The 27,099-nt window shown below is 47.0% G+C and overlaps 1 protein-coding gene across 2 annotated transcripts in view; it reads right to left on the bottom strand.

Annotated features, from left to right (window-relative positions):
• The window catches only part of ADAP1 (ArfGAP with dual PH domains 1), a 63,152-nt gene that overhangs the window by 20,685 nt on the left and 15,368 nt on the right, over window positions 1-27,099 (bottom strand). For both annotated transcript variants that reach the window (XM_072877943.1, XM_072877944.1), the window contains exon 4: window positions 18,790-18,872. In XM_072877943.1, the coding sequence (XP_072734044.1) occupies window positions 18,790-18,872 (83 nt within the window). The remainder of the gene's footprint in view (window positions 1-18,789; window positions 18,873-27,099) is intronic.

Here is a 27,099-nt window from a genome sequence, read left to right as displayed (position 1 = left end):
TGAATGGCTACATCAGACAGAAAGCCAGGATTTAGTAGATGATTGAGATAACACCTTACAGACATCTCCTTGGCCTTCTAAGGGAAAACATCATCATTAATGCTCAGCTCAGAGCTGGAAGTACCTGAAACCTTAGGTCGGTGGTTTTAGGTGGCACAGAACCACAACAGGCGTAGGAACACATACATTTCCCTTTACTGATAAAGGGAAACTCCTAAGAGGAGTTTGGGTTAGGGTTAACCACTCCTAAGGGGAACCTGAAAAGTGTTGATGTTCCCCTTTTTCCCCTCTTCCAGCTCATGCAGGACTGGGAGCACCGACCAGTTGAGCAGACCTCAGTGACCAGCTACCATGAAATGGTAATTTTTGCCCCTGACAGCTCTAGACAGTCAATCCCTGAGTGCTGGACATACAAGGCTGTCTCCCATTACCAATTCTCCGAGCAAAGTCAAACGCCTTTTACAAAACCATTCAATACTGATGTCTTGCAAGGCATCTTCTCCCACAACGTAAAAAAGCCACCCAGAGAGATCAGATTTGGAGGCAGTACCATGGCTCTGTAGAAATATGGGTGTCTGTGACCTCAGCAACCATTTTCCCTCTAGCCAAATCACCCAAAACTGGCATAGCCAAGACAAAGCCTCACCATGGGAAGGTCAAGGAGAGCAACCCATGCCCCCTAAAACAAAGGACAGAGAACACTTTAGATCATGCATAGGACAACTTCAAGGCTGAAGCCAAGCGTGGAAAACAAACTCTCCAGATCACTGCAAAAATACATTGCCATCTTGCTTCGTTTTGAGCAACAAAGCCTTTGAAATGGAAAAAGTCATTTGTTCAGCTACCTAGCTGCTGGGATCAACGCATGAAACGGAGCCAAATACAGCATCTCTGGAAAAAACATGGGGCCGAGCTTAACAACACATTGAGGTCCTGAGGTTGACAGAAAGAAGACGAGGTCTGTCCCCATACATAGGCATGTGGTATTTAAATGCAAGGTCGGTCCCTGGGTTTCCAGTCCCTTTTAATGTCATCATGAATACACTTGCATTGCTGGCTCACAGCTCAAAATCCAAATTGCTTCTAAGCAAAACCCCAATAATAAAGCTGAAATCCATTAAGCCTGTGATGTTTGCCACCATTTAAATCTGATTAAAATTGTACATGACACCACTAAGCCTAACAGTCAGAAAACACTCCCGTCAGGTCTGATGTTTCCCCGTGTAATCCAGACCCCCCTTCTTTCACCGGGTTGTCAGCTAAAAGGAGCCATAATAAGGTATCATCTACCTAATCCAGCTTCCTAAGCTGTTTTTAACTGGTTTCTTTAATCACATGTTATGATTCCCTACAGAGTAGCTCTCAGGTGACAAAGACATTAATACAGTCATTCACACTGCCAAAAGATATCTCAGATGGGATCACGTTGCCCCTTGCGCCGATTGAGTGCAGCAGAAAGGAGACATGCAAGGTGCCTCCATGGAGCGTGGGGAAGCTGTCAGTGGGATGAAAGGTGGGAAATTGAGGCAGGAGGAGGTGACAACCTCCGGGCAAGCGACTGCAAGGTAAGGTGGTGCACAGGGCACTCGCCAGAGAAAAAACTCCTTCTGCTAGAGTGATTCTTGACCTCCCAGTGAGCACTCGCCTCCCCTGAAAACGCCACATGGGAGAAATATCAAGGAGAAAATACCAAAACATACAATTCCCAAGTCTTCACCTGACCACTGCAGGCATATCAGGTTTGGTGTCCACTGTAGAGAACACAGCCACATCCTCCTTTTTATCAGTTTATCTTGTAATTTGCCATCGATACAGTACAACTTCCATGGTAACTTAATTATTGAGCAAGTGTTTACATATTAAAGATAAGACAATAGCTGGCTGCTGTAGTGCAATTCGATTGTATCTGCTGGGAGACGTTAAAACCCTCTGCTACAGAAAATGTCTTCACAGGAAGTCTTGCGCTTGCGTTACTGAGAATTGAATGTGGAATCTAATTTTACTTGGAAATCAAATGCTTCCTCTTCGAGTGGCATCCCCACACGCCCACCTGGGAGCTGCTGACTGCTCAGAGAAAAAAAATCCAGTTACAGGTAAATAACATTCAGGTTTTGATCTTTTGAAGCCAGTCCTTTATTACAAAGAGGTAGATGAAAGCTGAGAGGTTCCCAGTGCGATGCTCATCCCATTTACCAGCACTGAATGCATTCAAAGCCTCATTTAGCTGGCAAGCTGGGCAAGAAAACGTTTAAGGACAGGCATGCAGTACTAAGTCATAATAGCATCCATACAGCAGTGCGCTGACAGAAGCTGAAGTTTGAGAGCAAAACCATTCCCAAACCAGAGACCAGGATCCTCCTTGGGCAAGACACAAACACCCCAAAAAGTCCTCGCTGCAGCCACCACAAGTTACATGCACAAACGCTACACCAGAAGACGTACTGCAGCTTTCTCACTCAGCACCTGGAGGAACCACTGCCACCATCCCACACCCCTCACCCCTGCCCAACGCTGCCCACACACAGAGCTGGTCCTGCCTGGACCTTTGCAGGGCGAGGGAGAACCCACCTACAGCCTCACATGCAACCACAATGACTTTTATAGGGAAAGCAAAGAGGCGAGACACCGAAAGACTTCGGGATGAGGAGCCTTTACACCCTCAACGTGCACCGCAGATGGGCTACGCCAACCTACTTGCTGCCGAGGCTTCAGCACAAAACAACTGCAAAGCGCCAGGAACCACCTGAAGGTCTGGATTTCATACAGGCATCCTGCAGAGCCTCAAACCACAGCTATGGGATCAGGCTAAAATATCCTCCGAGCCCTGAATAGTTTTAGATGGGTTTCTTACCGACACCAGTAAATAAAATATCAGCCTGGGCAGCTGCTCACGTAGATCAATCCAAGCAAGGATGAGATTAATTTAATCCCCCAACAGAGCTTTACAGAAGTCAACAGAGAAGTTCACCGCTGACTTCAGATGGGTTTAGGAACCTCTCTCCAGGGCATCCCAGAATAAAGCATTCCCCCCACGTAGGCAGCATTGCCGTACAACCATAAATCACAGAAACGCGTCCTCGCATGCACATAACATTCCTCTTTGTTTGCTTTGAAGAGAAATCCAAATGGCTTCGAGCACATCTGCTGCGGTGCTAATGGCTCCTGATCGTCTATTATTGAGTGTTCGACACATTTACAGTCAAAGCTATTGCTTTATGAAGGGAATGGAGAATTTTTTAATTTAGGACTCGTTGCTTTCCTGGCTGCTGGTTTTACAGCTGTCCCAGAAATCAGCTCGTGCAGGACGCTCCAGCAGCTGTGGTATCACAGGAGGGGCATTCAGCAGCACAGCCACAACCTCCAGGTTGCACGAGGACATTTGCACACCTTGGTGTTTCTAAAACTATCACCCCCCCTCCCCTGGAGCAGTGCGATCCCACTTTATGAACTCCTGTAATTATATAAATCAAGGCTAAGTTCTAGCCCGAGTAAATCATTGACCAAAACTCCCATCGACTTTGCTACGCTAAAATTTCTTCTTCCAGCCTCTGCAATGCGTGAAAGTTTGAAGTTCACTCCCTGCTGAGCAGCCTTCTTGTCTTTTAGGTGTTTTGGGGATATACTGTTTATTACTGACGTGCCACATAATTGCTTCCCTCAAGGGCTGCTCTGGTTATGAAAACAGACCTGGCTCATCTAGGTAGCTGCTGTGTGGGCACCTCAACTGCAGCAATGTTTTTAAAAAGCTGGGGAGTCACCTCCCAGCCCCATTTCGCTGTAAGCATCCATGAGGTGGGGTGTGGACAACTCCGCGCTGCAGACTTCTCTGCTGCATCGGAGATTTCAAGGCGAAAACTCAGGCGAGCTCACTACAGGGGGAAAATGCAGATGGAGATGGGCTGGTGTCGGTCAGAAAGAAGCATCAGCAAACGCTTGCGCTTCCCGGTTGAGGTTGATCTAAGGCTCAACTACATCTTTGGCAAACTCCAGAAAAAGACATGACCTCACTCTGGAAAAATGTTCTTCATCTGGTGAGACACAGAAACTGCCTGGCCCTGTGCAGGTCTCCAACATAAAACTGATCTTTCTTTAACAGAAATTTAATTAAGCTAGGACGAGTTGCCATGAAATCAGCCTTTTCCATGTACTTTGTTATTGTATTGCTTCCTAGTCTCTCCCTTCTTGTTAGCAGAAGAAAGATGCACCAGGCTTTTGGGTCCTGTGTCACTACGCAGGGAACATGAATGTGCACAGTATAAAAACATTGAGAAACACTGAGATCCAGGACACTGGAACTGCCTTCATAAACCATCAGAAATAGAAAGGGATGGGTTCCTCTATTCTTTCCCTAAATGTCTGTTATCAAAAGCACGGAGCTACTTCTCTGATACTTCTCTTTAGCTCTCTCCAATTAGTACAGATCCATTTATTGACTGTAAAAACCCAAGGTTACAGGAACAGGCAGCCTGAGCAATGTCAAAATATAGTATTTCAAGTTGGCTGACCTCAAATGGGGAAAGCTCAAGGACAGGAGTGACTCATGCTGATTACAACTGGGGTGTTTCATACACTTATTGATCTTATAGCCCATACTCACCGGGTGGACAACAGCTCCCAGGGGCACAACAGCTCAGGGCATCTCCAGGGAGCATCCAAAGCACATCCCAAAACCGTTCAGCCACCGAGGGAATCCCAAAAACCCAAAATCATCCCAAATCAAAATCCCAAAAACCCAATCATCCCAAAACCGTTCAGCCATCCAGTGCGTTCAGCTGCCGAGGGAACCCAGGGGCAGGAGGGTCTCAGACTGTCTCGCCCATGAGAAACTGTACGAGTTCAGCAAATAGAAGTGACCTCAAAGTGACCACAAATGAAACGGTTTTGATTTGAAGGTGACAAATGTAAATATTTCTGTTAAGGATGATGCAAAATGAAACAACATTTCTTAGGTATGCTTTTTTGAGGGGAAAAAACCTAACCAAACATTTTGTGCAAAGTGCTTAGATGGAGAAAAAAAAGACCAAACCCCAGCTATTTAAAATTTCATGGGCCAGCCCTCACTCCTTTCGGTAAGGCTCGCTCCCATGCCTCTGCTTCCCCTACGACGAGCATCGCTGCTGCTTCACGTTTTGCACAAGAGCTGCTGCTATTTGGCTAATTACAGAAGCTTGGATCAGAGCTACGCTGAAGGCAGCTTGACAGAACCAGCTGTTAAAATTACAGCTGGATCCTAAACTAGCCGTGAACATCCAGCTTTAGCTCGTGGCAGTGCTACCCCCTTCCCAGAGCCGGCTGCCAACGCCTTGCTTGGCCGACTGCTCCTCCTCCTCCACCGCTCCAGCTCAGACCCACAGGTCCTCGCCTGCGATTTTTGGCTGCCTAAATGCTTTTCTGCTTTAGGGGAGCTGAAGACTTCAGTGTATTTCTCTTTGCTAGATGTTTTTCTTCCTACAGCAGCTATCTGTAAGAGGAATATTGATTTCTTTCCACCCCATCGCTGGGTCACTGCAATGTTCACGAATATCCTGGAGAGAGTCACAGCAGTTGCTGGCCTCTCGCCATGACCTAGACAGGTAGAAAAAAATAAAAATGCACCAAAGTTATCACTAAAAGAAAAGCTTTTGCATTTGGAGCCTTTTCCTTTGTCTTCTGGTGGTGACTTTGTGTGGTGTCTCCTTAGCGAGGCTGGGAAACAGCGCAGCATCTTCCTTTGATTTTAAGGGAGCCTCACGAGGCAGCGTTACGCTTTCGGGGGGGCTGCACTGAGTCTGAACCAGCACTTCCAAACGCTACTGGAAGGCGCTGAAAGGCTGCTCCGGGTCCTGCTCATATGATGCCCGCCCTGCTGAAATGTCAGCGCATCCTGACACGGGTGCGGGTCCCTGTCACAGGCCTGCTCCCCTTGCAGGAGAAAAAATAATAAATCAGACAAACACACTGTGATCTCCTCTTGCATCCTCCTCCCTAGTTTAGTTTGTTAAACAGCTCTTTGATGCGCCTTGTCTTTACTGCAGTAAAGTCTGTGTTTGATGTTTAAATAACTTGTATTGCAAAGTTGCTATACGGAGCGAGGGCTGAGCGGGACTCACCGCAGGAAGCTCTGCAGGAGGACCCGTTTTCTCCATCGCCTTGAGCTCTCCAGGAGGACCCGTTTTCTCCATCGCCTTCCCTGGACTCACTGCTGATGCTGCGGCGGATGCCGTTAGTCCAGCTGGGGATTATACCTGCTGCTGGTTTCTTTAGTGGATTTTTTTCAAATGGATCCCTTTCCTTCCAAGGCAATTTGGCTCAATATTTATTCACCCTGGAGACAGACTGTTGCGTGAGTTTCTACTCTGCTCTGGATGAGGCTGCAGAGAGCAGGAGAGGTGACTGCACAGCATCACCCCCCACCCCGTCCCGCTTCCCACAGGAGCGGTGTCAGGGCATGCTGAGGAAGAAGAAGAAGAAGTAGTAGTCATTTGTTTTAAAGCAATGACTACATTTCCCTCAAACCTCCAAGGAGAGGACGGGGAAAGGTTTCTTGGAGCAAGTCCTGACAGGGAGTTCTGTAATGTTAAATGCAGGATTATATTGGAAGGACATGGAAAGGAGGCTGAGCATCAGCAAACGGTGTCCTGTCTGCTTCAGCTGAACATACTTTTCCGTTGAGTTTCCTCCTTCATCCATTTCAATTTTTTTCCAGAATCTTTCAGCTTAAACTGTTCCTCCCCATTAGTCAAAAATTTGAGGGGAAAAAAGAAAAGAACCCCAGCCCTTAGTCCCCCTTTTCTGTGCCCAAAATCCACGGCACAAGCGCCAGTGCATGGGTGCACACGCCAGACCTCGCACACACCCGCTGGGGCATCACGCCCTGCCCTGCTCCCCAGGCTGCGAACACCACACCGGACGCATGCCAGGCGGCTGTGCTGGCGAGGACCAAGCCGAGAGGGCTCAGACCCACCGAGCGAGGCATGCCGAGCAGCATTTAACCCAGGAACACGTGTGCTCTGAAGAAGCACCATCCCCACGGTAAGCGAGATGTCTAACAGCTCTCTCCGGCCGCAGGAGAGCCTGCCTGGGGGTGCGGGGAGGCAGCTCCTGGGGACCAGCGCCCGCCGAGCCTGGCTCCCAGCGTGATTCACGTCCCCGGCCGGCGGCTGATGTCAGTGCCTGGAGAACAGAAGCCCTCTCTGTGGCTCCGGCAGCTTGAGAAGGAGGTTTCTGTGCCTGGCAAGGTTGCTCGCTGGAGGGATGCTCGTGCTTTAACTCCCTCCTGACAACAGTACATCAGCCTCCTTGATACTGGGTTGGGAGAACTGCAGGGTTCGCAATTTCCATCCGGGCACTCACGCACCCACCTCTCTGCTAAATGCTCTTTGATTATAACCTCTCCGGACCAGGGCTGCTTTTTTGGTGCATGTGTACAGCACCCAGAGCACTGGATGCAATCTGTGCATAATGCTCTTACGCACTCTTGAAATGCAAAAACGTTCTTATGCTCCCTTGAAATGCAAATAGGGATGAGCTTTGCATCCTTTCTGGAGAGGGCTAGAGCCCTGCTGCCACTTAGCTGCCATTAAGCCTGCCCTCCCGCATCCCCCCACCACGCTCCCCGCTGCTCCAACCACCACGAGATGTGCATTGGTAGAGCTGCGCAGCACCAAGCTCACGGCAGGCTGCAAAACTCAGCCAGGAAGCCCAGTTCCCTGGTATGCGTGCTGCAGGCTGCGGCGCCAAATCATTTTATACCCTGGGACACTGAGAAGGGGCAGAGGTCCATGCCAAAGAGGTGCAGCGTCCCTGTGCCCTGGGCTCTTCATTCAGACACAAATCCAGCTGCCTTCTGAGGTCACCTCCATCTTCGCATCTCCAGCTCCCCCAGGGCGCAAGCACAAACTGCAAGGGGGTATCAGTGCCAAGCAGAGGAATTGCTCGTGGCTTCAGCTGGGGAGAGTGAAAATGCAGCTAGATGTTGGGACCAAGCAGCCAAGATCTTACAGACAAGGGCAGGATCAAGCGTGGAGATTTGTAACACAATTTTGCTGAAATCCAGTAAGAGTTGAACCTGGTGCTTTGGTTCAGCCAAATACCGGAACCGGCTGCTGGGAATTTACTGGAAACTGTGATTTAACAGAAGGCACCAGTGATGCAATCCTAGCGTGCACACCAAGCACCAGCACGCACTGCAGGGAACTGGTGTCACGACTTCCTACCACAAAACATCTCGTTCACATCCAAATCTCTGCTTCACAAAAGTCTACATGAATTTACAACAAAATACCGAGCTACCCTGATTTTTGCTGCTTTTTAGCTGCACTACTACTATTTGTTTATTTCCACCTCTAGGTGTATGAGGGATCTGCTTACAGGGATGGGAGAGAGGGGCTAAGACAGCAGTACCAAAAAGCACCTCACAGTGAGGGATGCTCCGCAGATCTTGCGACAGCCGCATCTTCCTGACACAAGCCGCGGCCCTGCATCACGAAAACAAGCACTTCCCATCAAAGAGGGACAGCAGCAGAAAATGACGGAGCTTCTCTCAAAGCCCAGCTCTAATACTTGAGCCTTTCAAGCATCAGAAGAGGATTTAATCCATTTTACAACTAGCATCAGATAACAGTGACATTAAAAAGCAGTCAGAGCAAAGCAGCAACTCCTCTTTGAGGCTAATAAGTAGAAATAAATTAACTGATTTCTTTATATTGAAAATTCCTCTCTACAGACCAAGATCAAGGCCTGCTAAAGCTTTTGACAGCTCTGTTTGCCCATCAGCCATGTGTGCACTGAGGTTAAACAGAGGTTTACACTCACAGAAACTCCTGAAAAACTCAGATCTTTGGCTCGAGATTACAGATGTAGCCAGTGTTTTCAGAAGTTCAACTCAAAAAATGTCAGAAGAGCCAGTTATAATTAGGCTTTTTCTAAATTTCTATATATGGTGTAAATCAAAAGGCAAGTCACTGGCATTATGGGAAACTTGCCAGCAAAAAAACAGAATGAGGGGAAAATAAACTCTTCATTTGTATGGTACTATTCATTTTACAGATACATAATGCAGGCTGGGCTTTAAAGGCAACTTATAATTTTGCAGCATTATGTGGCTCAAACTTTTATTCTGATATTCAGAGTCTAATGGAACTTAATGTTTATAGAGTGACATTTCAAATCTCACTTCTGTCACCAGAAATGCCTCCATGGCCATCACTAGGTTTTGGGGAAGGCTTTGGGTACACTAATACGAACTATCGCAAAGATTTCTCCACTGCTCAAAAGACTGAACGGGTAGTGGAGATTATAAACTGATTTTTCTTAACAAAGTGCTTATGGTCCAATTACAAACAGCTCTGAGCTGCTATTGCAAAGCCAGTCACATCAGTCAGCAGGTCTGCTCCGGGACTGAACATCTGCAGGAGCTGCCCTGGGTTTGTGCTGCAGCTCCTCCAACAAAGGGCAGGCTGAGCGACGGTGGCTCCGCTCAGCCCCGCGTTGACACCAAAGGCTGTATTTGTCACAAGGAGGTGTTGTAAGCGTGTAGGGGACTGGGGGAAGGGAGAGAAGGTGGAAGGGGAAAAAAAGGAAAAAAAAAAAGTATTTCTATACCTTGTCAGGTCATATAACAGAGAGGTGGCACATTGCCCCGCACGGTGGCCAGGTACACTCGCCCTCGCACCAGCAGCCATGCCGGTGTTCCGGCACAACATGAAAATGATGGTAGCTTATTTCAGACACACACCAAACCCAAACCGGCCAAACGCCCCCCACACCCCGAAAGGCAGCGGGATGCTCCTGCACACACCGGTGCAGCCCGTGCCTCGCAAGGCTCTGCTGCTGAGGTCAAAGCCCGGTGAGTTATTGCTGACAAGCTCAGAAATGGCTGCTTTTATCATGCAGTTTCTCTTATTGCTCTCGTGAGCTCGGTTTCCTAAGGAACCAAAGCTTATGTGAGCATCGTCCGCCCATCTTCCCCTCTGGCTTTTCAGCATCTTGGACAATTTCAGTCAGATGTAGCTCCCCGTAGTTGCTAAATGCTCCGCTCTTTCTTGCTGACAAAGCAATGGGATAATTTACACGTTGAAGAACCAGCCTCATCCCTGCTTTTTGCAGAACCACCCCTGTAGCGGGGCGCTGCCTCTCTTTTCTCTTACCAGCATCTGCCTGCTCTTACCTGACACTCAACTGTACTGCAATCCTGCTTTGCGTTTGTACAGTGCTTAGCACAGCGTCACCTTGACCACCTGCAGACCCTCACTTGGGAAAAGCCAGGAGAACTTCCCTAGAGTTGGTGGAAATATAAACAGGAACATCAGCCAAGGATGTGGGTTGCATTTGGGGAGAAAATGGCAGCATTCAGACAGAACGCTGGTCTGTATGAGAGAAGCTGAGACGGCAGCTGGCTACCGTCCTGACCACACACATTAGCTGGCTGAAATCATCCCCAGTGCTAAAAGCAGCTCTTGATTTAGCTGATAAGGCCTTTGCAAGAATAGCATTTCAATTTCACTATTTTACTTAACGGGCTTGTCTTGTCAGCAGTTAAAGGATGCTACAGGAAGCACCTATGGCACTTCTTCCCATTTGCAAGGAGATGGTTTCACACAACAGCTTTGCGTCACCTGTATTGAGTTGTTCCCACAGTACCATTTCATCAGACGTTGCCAGGGCTTGCATGAGGAAGGGCATCCCACTACCCATGGCGTGATGCTCTGACCACAGAGCAGGTCCAACGGGAGGGAGCAGTCTCGCGTGTCAAGTGTTTCAGACAGCATAAACCAGCACAAGCGTCAATGGAGCAATGCAGATTCACACCAGCCAAGGCAGAAACAGGGCAGGAAGAAAGAAACACCCCCCCCACCACCCAAAAGAAACAAACCAAAAAAACCCCCAAAAAACCTAACCCTTGCCTCTCTTGCACCTCTCATGGAAGCCCAAGTCCGGGAACAACCTGCCCCCATGACCTTGATACCATGACAGGGCCCTGAACTGAGACTTTGCAGATGTCTCTTTCTTTAAGCCTTTTCACCAGCATCAATGTCTGTTTCGCTTCAACCATCCTTCCCTGCAAGGGAGCTGCAGCCAAAGCTGAGAAGGCTGTATTGCAGGGCAGTGATTTATTGGCACAGGCAAGTATGTGTATGTGAAAGGATGCTGGAGAAAATGCTTCTCCTTTGAGCAGCATGCTCTCGTTCACTACTTTATCCCCAGCAGTTTGCAGCATAAAAATCTTGCTAACTGCACAGAAGATGCCCTATTCCCCTGAGTCTGCGGGCCCAGCAAGGACCCCCCCTCCTCCTGCAGGGTCAGGGGATGCGATCCCACACCAGACACACAGCAGCCTCTGCTAGCCCCAAAGCACAGCATTTAACTGGTGATTGCTCCACGGACTCTTTTAGGCTGCTCCAAACATCTGTAACACCAAATATATCAGGTGAAAGTCCTAATTTTCCTAAGGCAGCGAGCCACCATCCCCAAGGACAGCAATGGGAGATGTGCTTCCAGTCTTTCCCAAGACCGACCCTTGCAACACCACAGCACCAGCCCATCCTTGTAGGGTTGGGATGGGCTCTCGCTTCCTCCGACCCTGGCTGATGGGCACAACCCGTCCTCAGCACCACATCCCATCAGAGCAGGCTGTAGCACAAACAAACTGAACCGTGTCCATGCCCATCTCCCCGGGACACAGCCCTCATCCCCTGCAAAGCCCTCCCCTCTCCCCATCTCCCCTTCCCAGACCCCCAGGCTGTGCTCTGCTAGTAACTGGGAGGAGGGAGTGCTACTGGCCAGAGAAGAAGGGGTGTTTTTCTGAGATATTAAAGAATATAACAGAAATAAGTCAACCTCTCAGAAACTCTCAACTTATCACGATTCAAAAATAAAACCAGACTGGACACTTTTCATATCAGCAATTTGACCTTCTGAAATTTTCTATGCACTTTGTTTCCTCGCCCACAAATGAAAAGTGGATGAATAATAAGTTTGTTAATTCTCTAATTGCATTTTGAAGTTGTGAATTCACTGAAGTTGGCCATTTCCTGCAAAAATTTCTGATGACAAAGAACAAAAAGTGTCTTGCAGGGGAATTCCTGATCACCTTCCCTTTGCCACAGTTTTGAATGATCTCCCATCTCCTCCCCTCCTTCCTTCCCTCTGCGCTCTCATCCTCTCTTTTTGCAAGCAACCACAGCTCAGAAGACACCGTCAGCCCCTGGCCACCCATCATCCCACCAACCCCATGCAACCGAATCTGCTCTCCCCCGTGCCACGTCCACCGCTGGGTTTTACTGCATCTGCTTGCAAAGCAAAGGAAACGGTGCCAGTTCATGTATGGCTTCACACTCCCTTCTGCACGAGCACCTCCATAAAGACCACATGCGTTAACATCTTCACAAATGACACCACCCTCAAGCTGACGCTTTATTTCTTTGCTCTGGTTGCCTGGCAGATTCCCCCCGGGTGCTAGGGGGTGTCTGATGTGCAATAAAACCTGTGCCCTTTTAGGTTGCCGTTAGCACTGGTTCGCTCTCTGGGTGCTGCTCAGCCCTGTAATTCAGCGGGGCACGCAGCGGGAGAGAGGAGCTTTGCTTCTGGGGTTGTGAAAAAACACACGGCGGAGCCGGTGCTGCTCTGACACTTGTAGCTCCCCCCTAGCTAGCTGAAACGGGGTAAGAGACAGCAGAGGATGAGGTCTGTCAGTTAAAATAATTGGGTTTTAACTGCAACGCTGCTCACCGCTTTGTCTGATCAGGCCCAAAATAAACTGCATTACATCACTGCAGGTCAGACTGAACTAATAAGGGTATCTTTCTCACACTGAGAAAGAATGTATTTATGTCCCATGCATTTTCTCGAGTGCTTTGCAGTCAGAGCTCCTTCCAACTGTGCAAGTGCAGGGGAAAATTAATTCAGACTGCTGCCCAAATTATGCAAGAGCCACATGGAATGGAAAGTGCATATTAACAGATTTTACTATTTTAGGGTATTCTTTCATGTCTTATAATTTATTTTGCCATCATATTTGCAGACAAATACAAAATAACATATACGCCAAGTAATCTTGAGGGTGTTGACAGAAGATAGTACAATCAAATAGGCACCTTCAGACAAATGCTATCCTTTGTAACTACCTGGGTAAACCTAGAGCTCACCTGAATAATAAGACGTAGTCCATAGCACTATAAATACAGGAATACAGGAATACAGCCAACAGAGGCTAAAGCCCCAATCGTCTTTGACTTTGCTAATATGCCCAAAGTCTTGCCTATATCTTCTAGCTTTCTCAGTTGCTCCAATGGAAGCTCTCAGGCCATGTAAGGTTGCAGTAACACCATATTATCTTACTCTGCAGTCCAACAGGCCACCCCACCCAGCTGTATAACTACCAATCAAATAATCAAAGACTCCCCCAACTTCCACCCTGAAGGATAGGGTGTAAGTCTTCAGCTGGTGTAAATCTGAATTCCTCCACCATTTTTATGGGACCTATGACAATTTACATCAGCTGAGGAGCTCCAGCCTCCCATGACTAAAGAATGAAAGCAGTGATGCTTGTTGGCATTTATTATCCTTCTCCCTTGCAAATGATGCATTCCCATCCTGAATGCCTTTGGGAACCAAATGTCTCAACATGAAAGATATGCAACAGCGTCTGCCATGAGCAAGGGAAAACCGCTGTTCCCCATTCCTACTGCAAGGGGATCGTGCCAGCATGCAGAGCTGGTAGCAGCACTTTTTATCAGCTGTACCCTACTGTGAATCTCCTCCTGTTCCTGACTGCTCTTCCATCATCTGATTAACAGCAGTTAGGAAATTAACAATAGGATTTACTGGCCTATTTGCAGGAAACACAAGAAAGCAGGATTCGCAGCAAAGTTGCAGAAAGCTGCACTTGATGATGCTGTTTGTGCCCAGTTTACCCCGTTCCTCGCTGGAAAGCACATTGCGCTGGAAAGCACCTACACCCTGGTCTAGGAGCATATAAATAATTGCTGAACTATGTCAGGCAATGCTTTCAAGGAAAGGGTGGCAACTGCTTTTGCACAGCCCAGCACCTCTCTCTGTTGCTGGAGATACCCATCAGCCCTCTCCGACTGCACCAGCCACGTCCATCCCGTGGACAGGTGCTTTCACCATCCTAACGGTGAAGTTAAGCCATTTTTCCTGACAAGCATTAAGAGATTAAATGCCTGGTGTTAAGAGCTCTCCCACTTCATTTGCTAATGCTAAAGCAAAGACCCAAAGAAGTGTTATCCCTGCCCACAACTCCTCCCAGACTGGGCTTCAGCTCCTCCCAGGGCACTGATTCCTCCTGGCATCCCGGCAGTAACAAGATGGGTCCATCAGGAGCCAAAGCCAAGTTCACAGGAGCAAACGACTCCCTTTTGCTCTCTCTTGGACACATGCACGTCCCATTCTCTCATCTGTGGCCTGAGATGCATTAGAGCAGCTGCACCTCAACCAGTTTATAATATTATAGTGCTCCAGCCCTGCAAACACTGTTCCCTTTTGCTTCCACCATGTCTAGGAATCAAAAGCACCCAAATGAATTAACTTTCAGTAGGACTTTTGGGAAGCATTGCCATTACTGCTGCCTATCAACAGCGGGGGAAAACATCCAAGCTTTTTAAAATTGACCAAAATCTTTTTAAAAATTATCAAACCTTTCAATTGCCTTGAGATCCAGATCCAGACTTTGCCAGCAATTACCACCATCCTCCATTTCGAGGGGAATTCAGCACCCGTGCCCCATTAAACTCCATTAAAAGGGATAATTAGCTGGAGACTGACAGTAATTTAGCCAGTTCATTTATCAGAAGGGATAAAGCCAACCTGAAACACGTTAATGTGAGGGTCTTAAAACTGGTATTATTTGTGCCACAAACGTATCGCTAGCGGAAGGGATGTGGACCACGGTGTTAATCGGGATTGCTGGGGTGTAAATAATGTTTTGCTTCATAAAGTCTGGCTAGGGCGAACAAATTATTTAGGTCTCATACTACAGCTGAATTAAGAGCTCAAATGTATTAAAGGGTATAAAAGCATGTATCTAAGAATCGATAGTGGATCACCGAAGCATTTAATCACTGTTTTACTAATCTCCCTGCACTATCTGAACTCAAACTGACTCCTCACACTAAAATCAATGGCGCTAATATACTCATTAACGACGGCTCTTTCGGAGGAATGAAACCATCAGAGTTTGAAAAACTAACTGGGGGCAGAGGAGCTGAAAGCTGTGAATAGTGCATGGGCTTGTGCTCCAAGGCTTCCTGGAGGAACTCCAAGAAACTCTCTAAAAATTCCCTTACAGGAATTTCCACTGCCATCTTCTACCGAGAGTAAGCGGCTGGGACCACACGTATAACAGCACATCCCCGAGAAGGGACATCTGATGCAGGGACTGAACCAGGACCCATGGATCTGCAGCCACGGCTCCTCTCCGGGGTGAGGCTCAAGAGCTGGCTTCAATGCTCAGTGCTGCCCACACCGGGGATTTCTGCACGTGCAGTTTCCCAATTCTGGTTCTCCTACCTCGCATTGCTCTGTATCTCACGAGGCAGACGTTTCCCATCGGTTCAGGGGCTACACAAGACCTTTTGGGGCAGCTGTTGCCTTTGCATCCCACACTGCCTCTTATTTATACTCCTCACCAGCAGCTGAAGAGTTTGCCGCATCCTCCTGCCAGGCTTCCCTGCATGACTGTCTCAGCTCTGACCTGCACATCTGACACTCCTGTCCCGAGACTCATTTCTCCTATGTCTGTCAGTTCGGCTGTGATAGCTTCTGCTTGGCATCTACAGGCTCCAGACAGTCTCTCCCCAAAGGATTTTCTGAAAGACATTGAATTTCTGACCAGGGTTTCATCAGGCTGCCTGGAAAAGGATGTTGCTCAAAACTATTCAAAGATAGCATTTTCTTATTTTTTATGCAATTATTGAACAAATATCAGAATGCACAATTGCCCCTGGGATTGGAAAATGGAATTAAATCTTCCAACAAACATGAGAAAATGGATACTGACGTCTCTATTAGCAACAAAATGTTTCATGCTTAGAAACTGGTAATCTAACACTCCTCCAGGGAGTTCAGAATGGTGAGAAAAAAATGGTCTAAGACAGCATTAGAAAGAAAAAGAGATAGACACACATTCGAGTGAGACACCAACTGGATGTGGGGTGGGCAGGAGGGCGTCCTTGTGTCGGTCTCACCTTGGTGCATTCACAGGCAGTTCAGGAGGTCATTAGTGGAAAGCAATGGCCCAGATCCTCTGCGGTTCCCAGCTACGCTGAGCCAAGCATAATCAAGCACAGGAGGTCCAGCCCATGTAGGGTGCATGCTCCAAGCCACTGGTGTGGCCACCAAGCTGTATCGACCCCTGCAAGCAGCGAGAAGTGCAGAGCCGGGACATATGGTGTGGCTGAGCTTCTTCTGCAAGCACCAAGCTCCAGTCTGTCTTGGAGGGCTCATGGATGGCGTGGTTCAGACTAGCTTTGATGGCACTGGTTTACACCAGCTGGGCAAACTGGTGGTCCAGCACCGCATACGACAGAATGACGAAACACTCCCGTTTCATCCAAGCAATACAAGAACTGTCCCAACACACATGGGAACATCTCTGTTAGGGACATGGTTTAGTGGTGGACTTGGTAATGTTAGGTTAACGGTTGGACTCCATGATCTTAAGGGTCTTTTCCGATCTAAATAATTCTATGATCTCCAGCATGCTGCTTTCCTACAGGACACAGGACTTTCCCTGGGCTCCCTTCTCAAGCCACAACAACCCTGGGAAACAACCGACTCCCGGCGTAACAGCCCAAGAGCTGAAAACAGCATCATCAACCGAGTTACATCATGCAGTCCAGAAGGAGCACTGTTTGGCACGGGGTGAAGCATGGGCATGCAACCACACCTGGGGGCTGTTATGGTACAGCAGAAGGGAAAAGTTGGACACACACTGCAAGTTCGGTGTGTGTCCCCAGCTTTGTTTTGTTGTAACACCAACCTGGTCATCCTAAGGAGGAACCACCTGGCCAAAGCTCCCCTTCGAATTTACTGTCCAGAAGAATCAACAAATGACATCCTGGTTGCACAGGTCATTTGCATGGCTCCTACGCTGGATTTTAATGATGGTACAATTCTCAAAGACAATATATAACCTAAAAGCACTCATACACAACCGACAAGATGCCCACCAGCCTGCCTTCCTTTCCCCTCCTCTTCCCGAGAGCACTGTTCATTTAAAATGGCTTACCCCGCTCTCTTCTATTTTGCATTTAATGGCTTTTAAACTTCAAAGAGAGGGGAGAAAACCCTATCACTTCACCATGCAGTTAAATATTATGCAGCCGCATTACTGAAGAACACCTACAAAATACACTGCTAAAATAAAACTCCCGTTTGAACTCTTCCTATAATATTTTTCAGAGAGCTCAGAACACACTGCCAATCTTCCCACACAGCACTAAAGCACCTACTTCACTTTAACCAGGTACATGCTCTTCTTGGAGTCAAAAGGACTAATCATGTTCTTAAAATTATGCATTTGCCTGAAGTACCTGGTTGAATTCGAGCTTTTATACCTAGAAGCTGCACGGTGTAAATTGGAAACATTATTCCTGGGTGAACATTATACACATGTTGGCAGATATATTCCAAAACTATCTAAGAAATCAAACTATTTATTGTTAATAGAACATGTCCAACTCCAGCAGACCCTTTGAAAATCTAAAATAAAAATGTGCACAATGTACTATATATGAATATGGATACCCCCCACACACTATGTGCATGCCTTATGTATACAAAACAGCAGAGCAGAAATGCTCTAAACATAATTTGAGAATATATGAGATAAGATTTTAATTGTGGTTTTAATAACAGCAAACTGCCGGAGCTACCTGCTTATTATTAGTCTTGAAAAGCAGCATGAAAATAATATTTTAACCTTTCGTCTGTAACATGGTCTTTGCTAATGAAATTATCCCAGAGTCATCCAAGCACATAGCTGGTGTCAACTACTTAATATGCAGAATAAATTAAATGCCACTTACATATAGCAAAGAAATACCCAGCTAATTTCATGCACTTTCATGCCGGTCCTTACGCTGGCGCAGCCACACAACGAACATGGTCGAGCCCTGCGTTTCCTCTTCAAATCCTGCCCTTCTGCAAGAAAATCATCCGATCCACTGCTCTACTAAACCACTCCTTTGCAAGGCCACCGCAACTCTGCCCATGGTGCTGGGAGTGCTGAAATGAGCTCTGTCCCATGTGCTGGGTCTTTGCAATTGCAAAACACTGTGCATTTATTATACTACAAGGAGACCAGGTCCCACTGATGACACTTGAAGCATCGTGGAAAGACAGTAACAGACATTTGGGAAGAGTGGGGGACCTGGCACGCTTATCTACCATTAACCAAACCATGCTAATAACCCTACTTCATCTTTCCAAAGCAAAAGCCACCTTGATGAGACAAACACCCTTATCTCCATTTCAATCCAGCTTCATGCCTCCCGCTACCAGAAACAAACTCACTGGTACATTATCTGACTTGCTGTTGGTGAACAGCCCATGGAAGTCAACAGAAAGATTCTTGATAACTGATTTGTTTCCATCAGGTGTTAAAATTCCCAATATTCCCAATCAAATACAGGCAATGCTATGAGGGATCTTTCCCAAAAGACCACACTTTCTCCTCCTACTTAGTGACATACGAGCAATAATCAATATAAAGAACATATAAGCAAAAATGAAAAAAATGGAAGGTGCTGAACATCAAAAAACTTATCTGCCAAAAGTGCCTTTTGCTACCTGCAGAATAAGGCTCCTGCTTCTCGCTGTGAATGAACTCTTTTCGTTCGTATTTGGCTCTGATCCACTGTTCCCGCAGCAGTCTGGAAAAAAACAAATACAGAGAAAAGGAAACATGGTCCAAGATACACTAAGGAAGAATCCAGAATCATTAATTCTTCAATCAAAATACAAGTATGATTTAAAAGTCTTCCAAAAATTGCATTGTACAGTCTGGAGTCAAGGGTTGCTTCTATTTACTGTTGGACAACAATAAATCGTCTCCTTGAACATCCAATTTTATTGGAAACTTATTTAATAAAATTTACAGATTTAGCAGAATAGCCTGTTCCCTCCCACCCACCCAATCAGCCTCTGTACAAAATTCCCTCAGTATACGAACGATTTTAAACCCAATTTCCTCAGATTACATTCTTCAGTAAATGGGATCAGTAAATGAAAAAACCAACAAACTGCATACAAAAGAAAAATCTTTGCCCTGAAGCTATCAATATGGAAGCAGAAATTGGGTATGCCTTGTACGATGCACGTACATGATGGCCTTCTGGCAAAGCTGCAGAGATATTGTCTCCTTGTCAGGCATGGACAGCTATTAAAAAAAATTGTGATATCTCAGGTTAAAATTATACTTGTAACGACGAGGAGAAGCCCAGCCCAAGGATGGGTGACACCTGTGACTTGGTGAATATGGAGCTTGCTGCAGGGTGTCACACACCTCCCAAACTAGGAACAACAGGAATTAAAGTGAGAGGTGACCTCTTCAAAATGAAAGGGACATAGAGCAGTCATATCCCAGGCCCTAGCCAACCTCTTGGAAGGAAATGGGGTGTGAAAAGTGAAAAAGCCTCAAAAAGACCAGGAGAACATGGCTGGGTAAGGATGCGGGGGCTGAGCCCTGTGCAACACAGGACCCAAACACCAGAGGGTGGTCAGAACCCACCTGGCAGAGCTCTTCCAGACTCAGCCTGTACTGCCAAGTCTAAGAAAGAAATCCATGATGCATGGCAGGAAACATGCCTACTATGAAGTCCTTTACTTTTCACGTTGAAAATGTTACCAATGATTTATACACCAAGACCTTAACTTTCAAAAAGGAAAAAATACACCAAAGGTTATAAATACTTTTTTGCTATTTCATTTTAGCATGAGTGCTGGAACTAATGAAGTAGTTTAGATCTAGAATATGCTAGAAATTGCTTCAAACCATTTTTAACTGCACTTAGTTCTTAATTGCCCTAGAACCTTAAATAGCCCAAGCAGGCAGCAATCCCAGGCATGTGTCATCCCAGCTTCACAGCAGACATTTCGAAGTGGCCTACACTGATGACAGTAAAAGATCCCCCAGCATTGGGCATGCTCTGTAAAACCCATCACACTTCAACACATCAACTTCTTCGCCAATGAAAACTGTTGATATGCTTGATTACCTTTTATTTTTTGCTGACTATGCAAATTTAATGCTATCTTTTCAGCAGACACATTCCAGAAATGCTCAAAGATAAGCACACTAACATTGCTTATGAAAATTCATCTGCAGGTACAGCAAACACATTCATCAAATCTGCAAGACACTATTCAACGAGAACCGTGGCTGTAATCGGTTTCCTGGCAGTAAAGCAGAAAATAATTACATATATTTTGTCCTACCCATTGTTTCATCTCCTTGGTTGGGGCACCAGCCTTCTCCCACAAGGCTCAGGGCGCACCATAGCTTCCCTGCACCCAAAACTCAACTGTGAGCTTCTGCTGTAACAGAAATAATGCACCAACTCTGCCTTTCCCCCTTCTGTTCCTGTTTTCATGACTGATCTTTAGTTTACACACACATCTGCAAGTTTGACTGTGAACTCTGAAGACGAACACCCATCTCCCTTCTGCTGTCACCCTGTGCTACACTGGTTTGGGTACAACCCATCTTCCGTTCATCTCAGGAGGTCCAGATGCGTTTTGTAGAAGTGTGCAAGGGGGCTCTTCTGGGTTGAGCAGGATGCTCTTTCTGGATCCAAAATCCACAGCACGGTAGCCTGCAAACGCAGAAGACTGATGACCCAAAAGGTAGCTCTTAATTGCCTGTTTCTGTATTTCTGCCACTCACCAACAAAGCTATCAAAATGTAATCATAAAATCAACACAAATACTTAAATTTGTTACCCTTCTTGTAATTTTTCCAGCCCGGCTGCTGCAGACAGCTTGTTATCACCGTAGCCAAACTTGGACCTTTTCAACAAGACGATTAGGGATTTAACTGGAAGGAAGAAAATTCACACCACCCTCGGCTCCAGCTGACTTCAGTGGATTCAGCAGGAGCTGCAGCTGTTCTGACTCTCTTAAAGTCAGCGTTCCAGTACGAATGTTTAAATACAGTATAAATTAAGGTTCATGTGCAGCAGTGGGAAAACACACTTGCTGTATAATGCAAATAGTACAACAGACACACTCTGCTGGTCTCACGCCTTAGGGAACACCGCTCTGCAGTGACTTATTTCCCATGATGCTGTCAACAGCAGTGGTTCAATATCTCCATAGCTTTTCTGCAAGAGAGCGCAAATTGGGCAGCCATGAGGCACCTCGCCCAAAGGGGTATCCTGAGAAGTTGCAAAATGCTCTCAATAACCTCTCCCGGCATTTGGGCCAGAACACGAGTGGCTCCGATGGCAACTCCCACAGCAGACAGGACTACAGCCATGCCACTTGCCCAGCCCACAGCAAGCACTTTCTGACAACTCACATGTTCTTCCCCTTTCCTCATCACCACAAAGTCAGGCTCTTTCAGCAGTAATTTTCCAAAAAACAAGATACACCAAGAGCAGCCCACGGTTAGAACAACTCAGTGCAAGGACAGTAGCTGTAGCTTCTGCTCCAGTGGTTATTTATAGAAAGCAGAACAACTCCAGCAAAATAAACTGAAACAAAAACCCAACAAGGATGGCGAGGAGTCCAGCATCTTGCTTCAATGCAACAGAGAAGTTGAGCAGGGACTTCACCACGCTCACTCTACTGGACTGGAGACAATCCTGCCATAAAAAGCTGCTTTTGAGCCTGGCGTTAAACACTAGTTTCACTGGCACAGCTTGGATGAATTTAAACAGGAGCAGGAATTTGTCCTGGTATCTATAGGACCTGAGAGCAATTGGAGGGCAGGGACCATCCAGAGGTCCCTCAAGCCATACAGTCGTCTCCACCATTTTCAGGGACTTCAGACCTGATCTCTATTTCATTTTAAGCATGCCTTCAGGGGCCCTTTAAACATTTGTTGCTGTGTTTTAGCTGAACTGTATTTTTCCTGAGGTGAATATCTATGTAAATAACCCGGGGCGGACATCATATGCCAAATACAGGACCCTCCATCCAAACCCCGCCTTTGATTTTGACAGGAGTTCCATGAACAGAAAGAACGGGAGCAACAGCCTCATGGTATTTTATTGCATTTCTGGTGATGGGATAATGTAGCAAATACGCCATTTGTGTTTGTTAGAAAAATATAAGCGCATCATTCCTAAACTGCAGAGATGCACAGCTTTTGGGATCAATTCCAAAAGCTTTAGCAGCCCACCTAAAGTCTGGCGGGCTGCTGGTTACAGGGAATGTGTCATTTTTTGGCAATTAGAACAGAAAGGTCTTTGTAAATATAAAGATAAAAACCTGGGAACAAAGAAAAAAAAAACTCTAAGGAAAAACCACATTTCCAACAGAATAAGGGAAAATTCGTCCCCCGAATAGAATACGACTGGGCTGCACTGGGGAGGTGGAAGGTCCAGAGGCCGACAAAGCACTGCCAAGACCAAGAGCTCCAAATCTCATTTTAGGTACTTGTTTGCCTGCCTGGCCACCCACATGAAAACAAAGTGCGCTCTGTCAAAGGGCCAGCAAGGAAGGTTTCGGAAGAAGCCAGTGGAGCAGTTTTACCTTGGTCCCACATACTCAAAGCCTTTCGCTCCCGGTAAAAAACACCACGGGAAAAGCTGTTCAAGCAGTTTAATATCAAACTGTGGCTGCGTGGCTTCATTGCGCTCTGTGGAGGACTACTGGTCAGCCAAATTTATAGTCTCCAGTTTATTGTTACCCAAGACTCTCAGCTGGGCTGGCTTTCCTAGGATGCACTACGGTGCACACACCACAGACGCTGCATGGCTGCTATGGCTTTTTGGAGATGTACGACAGACAAGAAGCCCCAGCCAGACATGAAAGTGGCCCAAAAGACATCAAACACCATCCGCTACCACCCTCTGATTGCATCTTTGTGAGCCACCATCAAGTCCAACAAAGACAAAAGAAATGAATGTCATCCAGGAACGCCATTTCCAAAACCCAAATTTGTAGCTTTTGGAATTTGTCAGAGGTTTTTCCAGCAAAAACCAATCTGCTTTCCACAGGCAGCTCTGTGGATGCAGCTATGCCAAGTTTCTGTCAAGCAACTGTTTTAATGACATTTTAAGCCCGAGTCCAAATTTTTGCTCAGACTGCGAGGAGAGCCACTGCAGCGCAGACTAAAAGCCCGTCCAGCTTCACACCCTGCCTCCACATCTTTTCCTATCTGGTAAGTCCTCGCTGTGAGGACTTGCTTTTAAATGGCTTTGTGGAGGCATGAGACTGATGGAGGGCTGCTTCTAGGTGCTCTGTGCATCACCCTGGCTTGCAGAGCTCCAGGAGCGATGTGCCATCCACCCCCCCAAGACCAGTGGCCAACAGCAAACTTCTGGAGGAGAGCAAAAAGACAGGGTTTTTGGCTATCAAGGCATAAAAATCTTGCATTATGGATTTGAAGAAGTGAAAGCTGAATTTGATTATGCAAAATCATAACACGCTCAATTAAAATGCTAACTGGTTCCTTTTTTGTTTAGTTGTTTTATATGCATGGTCCAGTTCACCACAACGCTATTTTTCAGAATGGTTAAACACAGATTAAAAACATGTAGGAAACAGCCTGTGTCGGTACTATCTTAACCTTGTTGCAATTTCTTTTGGAAATTAAAGGAATTGATATGAATTAACAGGCTTACGAGCTAACGACAGAGAAAAATGAACCCCAAGCAGAGAAGACCCCGCGACCGGGTCAGACTGAAGAAGCGGGCAGATCTCAGGCACTTGGCTGACGGCAGAGCGATGCTCAGGCAGAGACTTCCCAATGCTGAGTGCCCAGTTTGAGCCACCACAGGAGGCTCCACCACTTGGGAACTGATGAGCAGCCACTGCGAGAGGCCATGCTGCAGCACCTCAAGCTTTACACCCAAGAGATCAGGCACTTTTGAAAGCCATGGATGTAAAATCTGAAGACCCTTATTAATAAGCAGGAGCCAGAAGAGAACACTCAAGTTTACCCCTCTGGACATTAAGCATTAAAGTCGTTTATCCATAAAGTACCAGCAAAAGGAGGAGACAGAAGAAGAGGAGACCAGGTGAGAAGTTTGGATCCTTATGCCCTCATGCATGGAGGGAGGGAGGCCAGACTGACCTTCAGACACCAGACTGAGGTGGTGGGCTCGGTAGCTCCCCTATCAAATGAACCAAACAAGCGATAAAGTAAGAAAAAGAAATCCAGGGATTTACTAGGCAATTTTCTCTCCACACATTTTAATCATACTGTAATACAATGAGCCACTTCTGCTAATAACTGTTCTTCTTCAGATGACTATATAGATGACTCCTCAAGATGTGAGCCTCACTGGGATACATCCTTTCTCTGACTGATGTCTCATCCTGTTCCAGATAAGACAACCACCCAGTACAACTCATGCCATTTCATTCTGCCCCATTTTTCCTACCAAGGTACTCAAATGTACTGGCAGTCAGTATATTTAAGTGTTTGCATAAGGAGCAGATGTAGCTCCCACTTATCCAAGCACGGAGAGAGGAGCAGAGCAGTGCACTGCAGCTCATATGCAGTTCTGCAGAACGATGCCCTATGTTCTCGAATCAAGCAAAAAGGCAACAGAAAATGACGTTAAGTATCGGGCAGGGACGTGGATGTACTTTCCAGTACTGCAAAAGCCCAGTAAGAGCTTATCTCCATCTTCTTCTATCAGTTTTCAGCCAAGCATATGGCTGAACAAAGCCTTTTTCCTTTGCTTTTACTCAAAAGCGATGCTACCTACCTCTGTTGCTCACTGGTGACTCAAAACTCAACCATGCGCTTGCAGTGTATCCGCCCCAGAAAAGGCTGTTGTACTGCTGTCAGTCTGCTGCCGTGGTGTACAAAGCTGGGCTGTGACCACTTGTGACCATCCAAAGAGGGTTTTTGTGGTTTAAGTTCCTCACCTAAGGCTCTTTGGGCTAACACTGCAGTGGTGTAGGAACATCCCAGAGTCTGGGATTCATTTCAGCCTCAGGGACTGCCCAGTGGTACAGAAGTTGGCTGCTCTGCTCCCTGCTTCTGCTGCATGGGCCGAGTTGCTGGCAGACAGAAGACGAGAGGAGAGGACAGAGGGGATTTTTGTTTTGGTTGGGTGGTTTTTTTGCCTATGCACAGCTGGTAAATTTTCCCTGGGCAATTCCAGAGCACCCCTCCAACTTCTCTAACCTTCGCCAAGTGTTTGACAGAGCCAGGAAGCCACAACGGGGTTTCTGGAGGATGCAGAAGCCAGATGCAGCAGGCAAACACCACGTATTTCCCAAGGAGTCAAACACAACATCGTAGGCAAGAAGAAAAAAGGACAAGCTGGCACTGCAGCACTTCTTCTCTCGCTCTGAACTTCGCAATTCTTCAAGCAACCAAAGTAGAGGGATTCCAGAAGTAGCATTATAAAATTAAGAAGCTTCAAATGAACAAACAGCCTGTCCTTATTACAGCTCTTACATTAGCATCCTGCCATGCCGAGTCTGAGGGCAGCTCCCACAAAACCTGACCAGCCGCTGCAGCCGGCCAGCACGGGTTGTCATAATTAAAAGCATCAAAACCTCTCGATGCTGCAGAAAGTGGGTCGGCACACAACGGCACGGTGCCAGCGCTGGATGGAGGTATCATCCATCGTGATGCTACCCTGGGCTGTGAGCTGAGAACAACTCATGCTATTGCAGTGACTGGACTGCAGCGAGGCGGAGAGAAAGCTAAATATATAACCCTTTAAAAAGCAGCACTCCCCTGCTCTTGTTTAGCATGTATCTGTTGAAAGGCACAGAGAGCCTCTAACTAGAGAAAGAAAAATACAACCTGGCACACCATCCTCGAAACATTCCCACCATGCACCGTACCCACAGCTGCTTATACTGCAGCAGCATCAGAAGGAGAACTGTTACTGCAAGAGGTCGCATCTATCCCAATGCACCCCGCTGCTATTGCAGAGACCCAGCAGTGCCGGACTGGAGAACACCTACACGAGCAGAGCTCCAGGCTCAGTTCAGAAATCAGGGCATCCAGGCTGAAAATTGTCCCAGTGCAAAACAGGCACAAGTTGGGAGCACAAAAGGGCCAGAAATAGGTCTTCCAGATGCTTGCAGGAAGACTAGCCTCGCCTCATCCTCCCAATCAATCAATCAACAACCAAAAAGAAACAACAACAACAAAAAAATCCCTTAACCCTCCTGCTCCTGTTTCTCACAGGTTATAAGCCCAGCAACGTGCCTCTCCAGGGCATCAGGAAGGGCTGCGGACAGAGCGGCCGCCCCAGCGCCGTCGGCCGAGCGCCAGCATGGTCCCTCTGTGCTCGCAGACAGCTTTGACAGGGCTGCGGCTGGAGCTCAGCCACCGCTCGGCAAAGCTCCCCGGAGTGCAACTGCACCGCAGGATGGAGGAAGAAAAATATCATAGCCGCAAAGCCTGAGCTGCATTATCAAAGGAAGCCAAACCAACGGAGCACAGAACCAGCCACAGACATTTCTGCCAGCCTGACAGCAGAAGGAATGAAAGTGCTTGTGGTCTCTAAGCTGCCTGAGCCACAGGGTGAGCTTTTGCTATCTCTCAGGCTGACCTGTGCAAGGAGTTGGGTGTGATTTGCACCCAGATCTCAGGACACCCCAAGCTGCAGAAGGACCTGCCCCACTCCCAGCCGGGCTCCCCCAGCACGAGTTCTGCACCCCTCGGGCAGGGATGGGGCATGGAAAAGAACCGGGGCTCTGCTCCTGAACAACCTGAATATGAAATAGGCCCCTGCCTTGTAAGGACAAAACAGCAGCTAAGGCTGGAGTGCAACATCTAATTGAATTTAACTGAGACTAAAGAGTAAACAAAATTAAAATCCCCTGGAATTGTGCTTCTCCTACCAACGACAACTAGGTGAAAAACCTTGCTTCTCCATCCTTAACGTCACAAGTACGTGCAAGTCTCAAAACAGCACAGCCGACTGCTGGGATTTTAGAGCTCAGTGATACAAACAT

The sequence above is a fragment of the Ciconia boyciana genome, chromosome 13, assembly GCF_034638445.1.
Source record: "Ciconia boyciana chromosome 13, ASM3463844v1, whole genome shotgun sequence".
NCBI lineage: Eukaryota > Metazoa > Chordata > Aves > Ciconiiformes > Ciconiidae > Ciconia > Ciconia boyciana.
The sequence above is the reverse complement of the archived record's forward strand: the minus strand, read 5'-3'. Positions and strand labels throughout refer to the sequence as shown.